Below are 13,984 nucleotides of genomic sequence, written 5' to 3' on the forward strand. Positions count from 1 at the left end.
ACTTAATATCACTATAGCTTACTTTCTTTGTAGAATGAGGATTGTTGTGTGGATTCAGTTATTTAATATATGTAAGCACTTAGCACAGTGCAAGAGACATGACAAGTACTCAAGTGTTAGGTGGTATAATTATTATTTTTTTTATTATTATCATCATTATTATTTGACTTGTTCTATAATACAGTTCTAACATTGCTGGCAATATTGATGACCTTTAAAATCTATATTAGAACTAGACGAGTATGTATCTTTAATCTTAAATTTCTAGTTGACGTCTCATAAAATTGAAAAGAAGATGGCAGAACTTTAGCAATTTTAAATCAGTCAGACATTAATATACTTTGTTCTTTCACAGCGTGCCCAGAGACAAATTCAGGAAATTCTTACTTGAACAAGAAAATACTTCAGCAGAAAAAGTAATAGCCTCAGAAAGAAAATACTTCAGCAGAAGAAAAAATAGCCTCAGCCAAGATGAAAGTGAAAGCTTAAGAAATTGTCCATCACATGCTGCCTCACATAATTCACAATGTTATTTATAATGGTATCCAAATTAGATAAATTACGCAAACATGTTTTTTAACCATAAATTGGTTATTATATTTTCTTCTGTAAATAGAACATCATTAACAATTTCTGAAACCATGTTAATGAAGTTGGATGTCTAATAGGCATCTCACATTTAATATATTTGAAACCTGAATCTTATTCTTTCTCCCACTTCAACCTACTCCTCCCCATTTTAGGAAATGGCAATACCCTTTAGGCAGTTGGTTCCAGCTCCAAATCTGAGAGTCACATTTAACTCTTTTTTTAAAAATTCCACACATTTCCCACAACCATGCATCAACACATCTTACTGGCTCAAGTTTAAAATCTGGAAGACTTCTTGCCACCTCTATTACTACCATCCTAGTCCAAGCCGCCATAATCTCTCACCCAGCCTACCATAACAACATTCAATCTAGTCTCATTGTTTCTAGTCTTATCGACTGTAGCCTAGTTTCTCCATAGCCACTAGAGTGATCCTTTTCAAAGATTAAATTAGATCTTACTCTCCTACTCAAAAGTCTCCAATGGCTTTCCCTCCACCGGAAGCTGGATTTTATATTAATCCCTTGTATACTACATAAGTCCCCACTGCACTAGAAGGACATCCCCCATGCACTGCTCCAATTTCAAATCCTAGCACACTTCCCCTACCCCATTCTTTCCTAGATACAGTGGTCTTCTTGCTGTTCCTTGACTTGAACATAAAAATTCTGCCCTCAGAGCCTTTTGTATTTAAAGTACCCACTGCTTCTAGATAATATCCTTCATCCAAATATTTGAGTGGCAACCTTCTTTCTTCATTCAGACCTCTGCCCTAATTTCCCATCCTTGGAGGCCTTCCCTGAGCACCGTATCTAAACTAGAACTGACATCAGTCTCTATCCCTCTATACTACTCCATTTTTCCTCAGCACTTTTCACTACCTCATATATTCTAGTAGGAAAGAAAAATAAATGCAAGCTTAATGAGCATAGGGACTTTGAAGTTTTGCTCACTACTGTATCCCAGCACCTAGAAAGTGCTTGGCACATAGTAGGTGCTCAATATTTATTTTCTTCATAAAAGAATGAATTATTTTATGGTTTTTGAAGTGTGAAAAGTTAACCATTATATTTAATTCATATGTCTCTTTTAACAAAATAGAGAGACTTTAATGTAATACTCTTTTTTATTGCTTAAATCATACTTATCTTTCCTGCCAAGAGAAAAAACTTATAAATGTCTCAAATTATCTTTCTATTATCCAAATATCTAATCTTAAAGCCTTTTTTTAGAATCAATACAACTTAATAAAGGACTGTACAACTTAAATAAAACATGAAAAACCTGCTTAACATTTTGAAGAAAGAAATAAATAATTTAAAGGTGAAAAAATAGATCTGTAATTTTAAAAAAAGTTGGTAACATTGTGTTTAAATTTTCTTTTTTTCTTGGGTATCATTGTAAAGCAACATTTGAATGAAGAATGATTATATGAGTAAACATCTGTAGGCAACTAAGAAACCAAGTTATGCTTCTTAATGCTAATACACCATGTGACAAAGCAATAAGGTGACTATGAGTGATGAGATATCAAACTAATAATATAGAAAAAACTAGACTTTCAGGAAGGCTTACCATGCCCAAATACTTCAAACAGTAAGCACAACCTTCTCACTTTTATTTGCACTTTACACTGCCCTACTTTGCTTACTCTCTCTCAAATTGGCCCTGGAGAAACAGACTTGTGATGATAGCAGTAGGAATAGAATCAACTTAAATTCCTGTGACTAGGCCAGTTAAAAATTTGCAAAGATAACTAATCGTCCCAGTATACACATTTAGCCTTTCTTTGTCAAGATTATCTATTCTACCCTCTTGGCATGGTCCTGAAGGCGGCTTATGTGTTTTGTGTTTTAACTCAAAACTGGATTTGTTGTGGCACTTCTAAATCTCCATCACCAGAACACATTCCAATTTGAGTCATTGTATCCAACTTTGCAAAAACTGTTTTAAATAGCTTCAACTCAAAAAGTTTATTATTTGAACTCTGAAAATGAACAAATTGACTCACAAAGCCCCCTTCAGGCATGGTCCTGAAGGGGGCTTATGTGTTTTGTGTTTTAACTCAAAACTGGATTTGTTGTGGCACTTTTGAATCTCAGTCACCAGAACACATTCCAATTTGAGTCATTGTATCCAACTTTGTTAAAACTCTGTTTTAAATAGCTTCAACTGGAAAAGTTTATTATTTGAACTCTAAAAATGAACAAATTGATTCACAAAGACAGAGGCATTTGAATGGTGGGCAAGTGATTTTTATTCTGTTTGTACATTCTGCTTCCAATCTGGGAGTTTTTTCCACACAAAAAGAAGAAAGAAAGAAAGAAAGAAAAGAAAGAAAGAAAGAAAGAAAGAAAGAAAGAAAGAAAGAAAGAAAGAAAGAAAGAAAGGGAGAAAGAAAGAAAGAAAGAAAGAAAGAGAGAGAGAAAGAAAGAAAGAAAGAAAGAAAGAAAGAAAGAAAGAAAGAAAGAAAGAAAGAAAGAAAGAAAGAAAGAAAGGAAGAAAGGAAGAAAGAAAGAGAAAAAACCTGGCTGAAATACAGTCAAACTTTATATGTACTTTTAAAATGAACTCCAACAAAGAATTTCAGCCTTTTTTCAAATTTTTACTTGCAAAACCACTAAACCTGGTGTGGCTAAAATATCCAATTTTCCATAAGAGCTTGAAACAATTTCAATATGATGATCTCTTTTGGCATATCTTCCCAGGAGATTACTAAATTAAATCTGCACTACTTTCCTGGCCGCTGATGGTCTATTTCCAGAAACTGGCAGCAAGGCTGGCACCATTAAAAGCCTTTGAAATGCGACGTTATAAGTAGGGAAATGGCAAGGAGGACGACTTGCAGACGGAATGGCAGAAGCGTCAGCGAGTGGGTGAGAGAATGTAGAGAAAGGAAATTTCCACTCCACAAAGCCTTTTAAAAGAGATGGTGTTTGGGGATAGTGCTGCTCCAGAAATACACAACTCAAACCCCACAGCAGGACTCGGTAGTTAAACAACAAATCCTACCCTGAATTATCCCCGAGGCAATCATTTCAGAATCCCCACGGTGGCGTTTGCCTGTATCTGAAGATTCTGCGCCTCACTGTCTTTCAACACTCTCAATACCCTCACGAAAACATCATCATAAAAAGGGAGGTAGAACGGAGTCAGGTTCCGAGGCACAAGTCAGCTCCCCATTCCTGCGAAGACTCGCGTCCCTGAGGATGCTAGGGTTCCAGGCCGCCGCCCGCAGTCAGCTCAGAGGGGTGGGGGGAGTAGGCGGGAGTCCGCTCCTCCTATTGGCTGCCTCTGGCGCACTGCCCCCACACCCTGGTAGCCGTAGCGAAGGACGCGGTGTCGGTTGGTTGTCAACATGGCGGAAGCGTTGGGGTCGCGGCCGCCACCTCTGCCATTGCCAGGCAAGGTCGCCGCTGCTGCAGCTGCCGTCGCCACCACAGCCAAGAGCGCCACTGTGCGGGAACCAGAGCTGCCGCGGCCAAACTTCCCGCCGCAGTGACACGGGGCCTGAGAGACGGAGTGCCGGGAGAGGCGGAGGAGGAGGAAGCCGGAGCTGCCATGAGGGAGGCTCTGGGGGCGAGCCGAGAGGCGGCGCTGAGGTGAATGAAGGATGATGACCCGGAGGCCCGGAGCCCGGAGCGCGGTCGCGAGACTGGGCACTGAATCCTCGGACACCCGCGTTAGAGCCCCCCTCAGCCCTCGGTTGAGCGGCGGGCGTCACCGACCTGGCGCTTACCTGTATCCTTCCAGCCGTGGCTGCCGGCGTAGCGATGTTGGAAGCTGGGCCCATCTTTTTTCCCATTAGATTCCCATTATCACAGATGCAAGGTGATAGAAACTAGCTAGTCATCTTAGTGCGGATATTTGTTTCAGTAACTGTCGTTGCTCCCCTTAAACCTGAAATACCATTTTATCCTATTCTAGGACCGCTTTCCCGGCCACCTTGTTATCTCACCCCCATTCAACTTTGGTGTAAATTTTTTGTGAGTTTTCAAATAGATCAACCGTGTGTTCTATGGGGATTGTTTTGTCTTCTAGAGTTATGCCGTTATGCTCTTTACTTCATATTATCCACACCCTGATTAATCATGCTGCTTGGAGAAAAGAATTCCACAAATAGGTAAAATGTTTTGCCCTCCTGAAACAGTCCGTTTTAACTGTTAACCTAGCACTTCCCTAATTTATTTACCAGAGCTGCTAAAGCCTAACACAGTTGGTTAATTTGTTTTGTTTTCCATCCTCTGCCCAGGCTGTTGTCAGAGAGACAACAGACAGAAAATTAGAGAAGCAAAGGACCCGGAGGCTTCGCACTGGATTATCTCTGACCTGTCCCTAAGAATTGGTCTAGCCCACCTTTGAGATTGCTGCTGGTTGCATTGTAGAAAATTGAAAGAGTGAAAGAGTTTTGTTTTCAAAATATGTAAACCATATTTATTCCTTCAGAGAATGTTATGATAATTAGAGTGTAACCTTTGTATTCTCAAAGGACTTGGCTGGTAGTGATGGTGCTGTATAATCATCTTCATTCTTGTCAGAGAATGGAGTGTCTTCACTTTTCAAGTTAAACCCCATTTTCTTATCCTTATTGTCTTCCACTTCTGGGATGTTGCACTTTTAAAAGCAAGTCAATCAATTTTCATTTAGTGCCTGCTCTTTGACTAGGTGCTTGGGATACAACTTTAGTGAGGAAGACAGATATGTACAAAGCTTAACTGATGGTAAAATATCCCCCCCTCTGATCATGCTTTCCTCAAGCTTTTAACCCTTCTGTCTTTTCTTTCTTTAGTCAACTTCTCAGAAACCCTAACTGCAATAGCAGCTTTTAATTCTTTTCATCTATTCATTATTAACTCCATTCACTTTGGCTTTTGCCCTTACTACTCCTCAAAACTGTTCTCACTCAAGAAGTAATCTGAAATAAACTGTATTGCTTTCTGTATGGATTTGATTCTGTCCCCTTGACATTGTATTTTCTTGGACCCCGAACTCCTATTACACTGACCCTGATTTATAGCTAAATCAGAAAATAGGGAAGCACTGTAAGTGGCTCATTGACAAAGTGTATCTTTCCATCATTTTCATTAGTGAAATGGTCATAAACTTAATATTTTTAAATTTATGAGGTATGAATATTGATACAACAAAGGAAATATTTGTAAATAAATTCAGCAGTACCTCAAATGAACAAAACCAAATAGACATAATTCCAGAATTATGTTGGTTTCCTATAAAGAAATGTATTACTAAAAATATACTTGAATTATAAATATATAGCTAAAATTAAGAAAGTTGTAGATGATCATTTCAATAGATGCCCAGAGCTTTGGTAAAATCCAACAACTTTTGCTAGTATGTGTGTATATATATGCATCTGTATGTATATATAAGTATATATAATATACTTTTTGCTAGTATATATATATATATATATATATTTGCTAGTATATATAAAATTAGTATATATATTTAAATTGGGATAGAGGAATTCTTTTGAATGTAATAAAGACTATGACACTAAATCAAGAATATCATTATGTTACTAGTTGGAGAAACACTTAAGCACCTTTTGTATTATTTTGGATGTTCTTAGTATCTGTAATGTTTCATATTGGATACCTGGTACAAAGTAGGTATGCAAATTTATTGAATTAATGACTAAATTAAAAAAATGAACTGCAGACTTAAAATAAGCAAGTGCCTTGGTAAAATTTCTACATGTGATTTCCAAATATGAATTCAATACTCAGAGGCCATCCAGCTTTCTGTTGAAGTTCTCTCACTCTAGTTAGAATTCCCTGACTCTAAAGGGAAGGAACAAAACCTTATGAAGTTCATCTAATTAAAATTAGCTGAAGTTCTATAATTTCAGTTTCTTAAAATAATTCAAATATATATAGAAATAGAATAAAAAAGTAAAGTTCTTTCATGTCCCCTTCACACTATGCCTCTTGTTTTCTCATAAATATCTCCAGTCTTTTCCCCTTCCATTTTATCCTAGCCCCCACTTTGCCTCTCCTTATTCCCTACCCAGTTTACACCCTATTCTTAATTATCTACACATATTCTCTCACCAACATCCTTGGTTCTTTGCACTCCTATTCTTCCTCAACCACCCAGTAACTACTACAACCCTATTTCTCTACTCCTTCACTCAACAATAAAAATGCTGTCAGAGAAAAAAAATCACAAAACCGCTACAGCTTGATGGTTTCCAGCTTCACCAGAACAAGAACAGGGCTCTCTCTTCTTCCTCTTAATTAGTTTCTGTGCCAGATCTTGATCACCTCCCATCACTCGCAGTAGACTGTCTTACTACAATACTTCATAAGAGAATGGATGCCATGAACTCCCTCAGGTCCCTCCCAACAAACAACACAAACCTTCTTACTCCCATCACCACCCTCAATCCCCTACCCTGCTTTGTATTCCAGGCTCACTGATGGGATATCACTTTTGCTGTAGAAGGTGAATCCATTCACTTGTGCCCTATTTTCATCACCTCTCTTCTCAGTAACCCTGGATTGTAAATTATCCTAACTCTCTCTTACAATTTACTTCCAACTTTTGTCAAATAGCCTTCTTTCCCTACAGCCTGTAAACATGCTCTGGTCTTAACTATCCTTAAAACTAACAATCAAACCCTTTTAACTGTGTTCTAATATCTCCTGTCTCCTTAGTCAAACCTGTAAAAAAGCGTAGTCTAAAGCGGGTCCTTTGCTATCTTGAGTCACATTTTACACTAAATTCCAAAATATGCTTGAACTGATAAAAAGGGTAAATATAAAAATAAATACAAAATCATAAAGGAAAACTAACAGAAAATAGAACTTCAACACTTTCATAGTTTGAAGGTATAGTAACTTTACCTTTTGAAAAGAAAGAATCAATTTCAAGTGAAAAATATCTCAAAGATAACTCATTAATTTAAAACTTCAGTGTAAGGGGAAATTGTATAATTAAATAAAACAAATTATCTGGGGAAAATACTTGTAGTAACTATGATAGAGGGTTAATATTTACACTATTCTATCTCTATTGAATTTACTGAAATTGATTTTTTAAATGATGTTCTCAATAGATAAATGTCCAGTTACTCTGAACTAACAATTCACAAAAGAGGAAAATAAAAATTAGTTGCCCAACATGGCAATTATTCTATTTTGCTAATACATACATAATAAAACATGACTTTCCATTCGGTCTTTCTATTAAAAAAGTACTACCTTATGCTCGTGAGGCATAGAAACTCATGTTCATATATTTCTAATGACATGTAGATTTACAGAACCCTTTTAGAAACCAATTTGTCTGTGAGGCACTAAAAGCTATAAAAATGTGTATACCTTTTGTCCTAGTTTATCTACCGAGAATTTTCTCCAAGGAAGTCATTCAGTAAGCTTTTATTAAGCCATTACCATATTCTAAGCACCATGCCAGGCATTGGAGTTACAGAAATATAGAGGAGACATATATGACGTACCCATGAGGGTGTCAAGTCATCCAGTGAGGGTTAGAAAAAGCTTCACAGGGGAGGAACTGCTTGAGGTGTCCCTGAAAGGATGAGTAGAATTAGCCAGCAAGTGCCAAAAGATATAGGCATACTACATCATGGCTTGTTCTGTTAATAAGTATCTTAGTGTGGCTGAGCATCGAAGACATGCAGGGAAATGTTGAAAAATGAAGTTGAAAAAACAGAGCAGATTATAAAATGCTGTATATTCCAAGAAATTTTTAATGCATCATGAAGGTGATACGGAGATTTTAGAGAACAGCAAAGAATGAGAAACCCAATTAGATTTGTGTTTAGCTGGTTTTGTGGAGGTTCAAATGGAGGACAGCAAGTTTAGGAGTACTGTAATAAGATGAGTTAGAAGACTACTGAAGTAGTCCAGGCAAGGGATTTAGAACATCTGAGCCAAGTCTGTGGAGAGGTACAGAGAAGAAGAAAAAGAATCTGGATGGCTCTAATAAACTTGACAAGAGTATGGGTTATATGATTCATAGTTATTAGTGATGGTAACTTATTTAAAACAACCTAAATGAGCTACAATTAGAAAAAGACTAAATTGGGAGAAGAAGAGATGAGGATGAGGTGGGGTAGATTAGGCTATGCTTTTAAATTATAATCATTATGCATTACGTGCCTGTAGTATTCTTGGGTTTGTTGTTGGTTGGTTATTTTACTGTTAAATATATAAAAATTACCTTCCTTTGAACAAGTATTTAACAGTGATTCTTATGGAAATATCTTATCTTTACAACACAGCTTGAATGAAAAATAAAAGTTTAACCAGCCATCTAATATTTTTTTTAATTTGGATACCATACTTTGAAGAGATGCAAAGGCAGCAGTATTTTTTACAACTCGGCAGGCAATATTATACATGTATTATATATAATACATGTGTATATTATATAGAGTAAGAGACATTTAATTAAATCTAACAATATATAGTTGTCAGAACATTATTACAAACGTTACATTTGTGATTTTCTTTATGTTCCTGTGGTGAGACTTCAAGCATGTTAAACAGAGAAGAGAATTATCTCCACATGCATCATAGTCCTGCATATTTCTCACCTGAGCCAAAGCAACTTCTCCCTTTTCTGCCCCGACAATGTTGCTCTTGGGTACCCTGAAAGGAAGCTGCACTTTCTTCCACTGCCATGTTGTGACTTCGTAGTTAGCCATCTTGTTAAAGTCTGACTCCTTCTAATAAAGTACTCTATTAGAAAAGAACAAGCTAAATCTTTAGCTGTTTCTATGCTAACAAAAAAAATACAAAAAACAGGTTACTTCCGTTTCTGTTTCATTTTTATAAATCCTTCAAAAGAAACTTTAAGTAAAAATATTGTGTGTGAGTGCATGTATTTGTTTATGGTGAGGTAGTGCAAAATTTTCTAATACAGGTAAATTAATTATGAGCAATGGCATAAAAATGGTTAAATAGCAACATAATTGAAAGTTCCCATTAGCAAAGTTTCAAATGACCAAAAAGTTCAAATAGACGTGCTTGTTTTGAAATATATAAGGTTTTTTTAACTACGCTGATGCTGAAGCACTGCAGGATCCTAAAATTAACACATTTTGAATTAACAACTTATGTATAGCATAATTTATTATTTAATGTATTTCTTATATTCTGATTTACCATTAATATTTATGATATATAAAAAAATCTTGATTAAATAGAACTCTTAAAGAGAATTTCATACCTTTATTTTGAGGGGGGAAATTTAAACACACTGTTTATTCTAAAAAGACAAATAGGCATGCCCTGCAATAAATAACTTCAGTACAATCTTGTATGCATCTACATCTAATGATGAGGTACTGAAAATGGTAATTGAATGACCACTTTTTAAAACTTCAAAATCATTAAAAACAGAAAAATACTGTGATAAATTTGGTAAAGGCATTCAATAATGCCAGTTGAAATGAAACTAAATAAGCTCGGACATCAATTAACCATATCAATTCAACTTATTTAAAGAAAGTTTAATTTTATACAGTAAATTTCAAATGAATGGATAATTAGGATAACTAAAATACTCCATATTTGGCAAAATTCTGAGTAAACATTACTGTGTATGGTTTTCCTAATGGTTTGTTTTTTAACTTATGAGTAAATCACTAAGTAAACTATATTCCCAAACTTTCCAGTTATATTGCTATTTGATTTTTAATATGAATATGACTTGAATATGACTTTCATGCTATGGATTAAAGGATCTACTGAAACGTTTAATTCATCTTCTTTCTATTAATGAGATATAACCTTCTTTCATTTTTCTATATACATGCCTAAGATAGTAACTTGTTAATAAGTACTCAAATATCTGTATAATGAATGAAAAGATATGTAGTCTCCTTATCTGGGCTCATGATGTCTAAAAGTAATTATTTTTTTCCCCCAAAGAAAGTAAAATGTATCTTCAGTTCTAATACCAAGCCAAGAGTTTTTTTTATATAAAACATGTGCCAGTCATACACTAACACTGATGTGTACACATACTAATTGTTCCACAAAAAATCATTACATCATTAGTATGAGGCTGTAATTGTACTTATCAGATAGAACTGATACTCATCCAGTAAAGACATAAACCACTGTCCTTAACTTTATGCTACCATTAGAGATATGAAAATCCATTTTGAGAAAAATTTAGAAGAAGAGCGCCAAATCTTACTGCAACAACAAAAAATATGTCGAAATCAAGCACGTAAATATTTTGTGGAGTCAAACCGGAGGAAAAAGTAAGTAACTGTATTTTATTCAGAAGCATAGAAACTCAAAGTCATAAATTAATCATTTCTCTACTTTGTAGCATTTTATGAACCTAAGTCATGACAGTGTTTTATCTATAAAATTGATCAAGATTTTTGTGGCTTTTAAATTTTATTGTTTTTCTGCCACAGCACAAAGATAGTGATGTATCATCTAGTTTACTGACCATGACTGTAGCAGTCTTTTCTTGTCATAGAACTTATTAGTGTCATATTCACTTCTTAAAATGACTATAAAAAGTATTCTTCATTTTTTGTAACATTTTATGATAAAAGGTTACCAATTATCATTTAGGGTCTAATAGAACATATTTGATTTTAATTCATTATTCACTTATATATAATTTTCTATATGTGCTACCCTCATTCATCCAGTCAGAAAAATGGGGAAAATATGAATAAGTGTGGAAATACGATAAAAAATTTTTATAAATGATTGCCATGAAAAAAGATGCTTTCCAGTATAAACTGGAAACTAAATAAAGTAAAAATGCAAACCATCCTATCCCTGCTTGACATTTTTCAAGATGTGTTTGAATTATTAGATTTTTTTAATACAAAGTAGTTATGCCATTTTTATTGTTGTTTTTGCTACCTTGTTCATAGTTCTACAATAGATGAATAGTAGAAAAGCCCTAGAATTTATTACTACATCATTGGGCATATGTTGCAAATCCCATTTGGGGAATACAAAATTGTTTATCTGTAATTTTTTTCTGGCACTGAATTATCTTTAGATTAACTCTGTATTGCCTGGCGTAGTTGAAAGTATTTAATGAAGCTTGCTTTTGTTTTTGTTTTGTATTTGTGTATTTCTGTTTTTCTCCTACCTTTCAGCTCCTGAAGCTTATAAGAGGCACATGATAGGAGTTCAATAAAAATGAATAATCATATGTTGAAAGGGTCATGGGCTTTGGAATCAGAGATCTAGGTTTAAATCCTAGCTCCATGAGTTAGAGCAAGTTATTTAATCTCTTTGAGCTTCAGTTTCTTATTTATGATTGGAATGAATACAATCTTTTTCAAGGAATTGTTACATAGAGCAAAAAAGGTAATATTAGAGATGAATAGTTGAGAACGCATGTAGAAGTATTTGTCACATAGTGCTCTTCATTAAGCTTATTTTATTGATTAATAAATTAATATTTGTCAGTTGTATATTTTCTAATAATTGTCTTGCTGTGTGAAATAGCAGGCCTTATATGTGGAATTTGATTCATAAAGTTCCAACCTGTCTTCTCTCATCAAACACCCATAAGAATTCTGATGTAGAAAATATAGAAGAAAATTTTTGGTTTAAAATTCTAAGAGGCAGAACATTTTCCAATACAATTTGATTATGTTTTATTTTTCTGTCACCCTACAGAGGTGTAAAAAACAAAAACAAAAAAAAACGCTTTTTGTTTTTGTAAAGCCACATAAAAATTTATTTTAAAACACTAATCTTTTGTTTCTATATTTCACCTTTTAAAAGGGGACCAAATTATTTGTACACTTCTGAATTTCAGAATATGTCTATCATTATGGATTTTTTGGCCTATCTATCTATGCTTAACCTCATCTAAGTTTATACTGTCTATTCATATTATGGTCATAGAATTTAGAAAAAAATATTTTTCCTATAAGTAGAGATATTCTCCTAACTGTTTTTTTCTACAAAAAGAGACAAATTTATGCTTTGACATTGTCAGTACTGTTTCCCCAATAGTACTCAAAAGATGTTCATAGCACCAAGTGCTCTTTGTTTACTTGCATTAATCGCTTAAAATCACACACATTTTAATTTTCTTATTTATTATTTTTTGCATTTCTATTGCCAGTATTTTTCTTGTATGTTTTTATCACATTCTTAAGTTTTCCATCCTGTCACTCAGTGTCCATACAGTGGAGTCCCCTTTGTTTCCCTCCAAGTCCTCCTCCCTTCATCACTAGGTACTGCTACAACAGATACAGGTTACCTTTTAGACCTAATGCACAACGGGCATCTGAGACTTCCCTTTATTGGTCACAGGAACTGGAGCCACAGTTTCTTGCCTCATAGCACCCCTTTTTTTGTTTTGTTTTATAACATTAGATTGCTGGATCACATCCTCAGGTAACTTTCTAGTAGGCTGCTTTGTGGACCAAGTAATTTTAACGTATACACACATAAAGAAAATTAACTTATTTCCTACATTGTTTTTAATTTTCAACTTTAGAACTATCTTTTGATAAATTAGTGAATAAGCATTTATTCATTAGCAAGCATAGCTAATTGAGTACCAATTATTAAACATCATATTGGAAGAAAAAAATAATTTTGGTTAACCTATTTTATCACTAAACATTAGAAATGTCAATAACCTGATTTAACGTGACTTCATGAGGAAAATAAATTGAAATAAATTTTAGGAAGTAAAGAACTCAAAAGGAAATTTCAGATAGTTTTAAAACAATATAATATAAGCATGTAGGCTTAAAAGTTCAGATGATCAGACTCTATAACTAACTGGCAGAATAAGAAAGAAAAGGACAGAATGGGGAAAACTGCCCAAATAAAGAGAAGAGGAAGAGGAAACACTACCAAGTGGTGAGAGACAAGCACTTAGGAAGAATCACTAAAATCTACAATTAAAAAAGATTCCTTACATATCCTATAGGCAGAAAAAAAAATTACCTAGAGAATCACGGAATGAATTACTTGGTGAACATGAAGTATGGAGTAGCTGCATTATCTATTTGTGAGAATGATGGAGTTTGGAGTTCCCCATGAAGCAGGAAAAATGTACCTCAGAATAAATAAGAAGGAATTATACTTTAAGCAATAAGTCATATTAATCAAACCTGCATATATAGAAGTTTGGTATAAGCTAAAAAATATAAACAGATTCAAATAAATCCAGGTATCAGTAGGTTTAAATATCCGTGGGTATATTATCCATAATATATTCATAATGTATTAAAGGAAAATTAAAGGAATTTAGTATATTTAGAAGTTATCTTTGACCATTTAAAATGTCATACAGGACAGCATTTATTCATTCAACTAACATTTACTGGGTTTCATATACTAGAGGATAAAAATAAAATGCATGATTCTTGCCCTCAGTTTACTAATAGTGA

The 13,984-nt window shown here is 34.4% G+C and overlaps 1 protein-coding gene across 1 annotated transcript in view; it reads left to right on the plus strand.

Annotated features, from left to right (window-relative positions):
• Positions 1-4,204: 4,204 nt before the first annotated feature.
• The window catches only part of CEP126 (centrosomal protein 126), a 111,379-nt gene continuing 101,599 nt past the window's right edge, over positions 4,205-13,984 (plus strand). The window contains 2 exon segments of the mRNA XM_007448563.1: positions 4,205-4,332; positions 10,733-10,852. Of these exon segments, the coding sequence (XP_007448625.1) occupies positions 4,205-4,332; positions 10,733-10,852 (248 nt within the window).

This window comes from Lipotes vexillifer, unplaced genomic scaffold, assembly GCF_000442215.2.
Source record: "Lipotes vexillifer unplaced genomic scaffold, Lipotes_vexillifer_v1.1 scaffold593, whole genome shotgun sequence".
Taxonomy (NCBI): domain Eukaryota; kingdom Metazoa; phylum Chordata; class Mammalia; order Artiodactyla; family Lipotidae; genus Lipotes; species Lipotes vexillifer.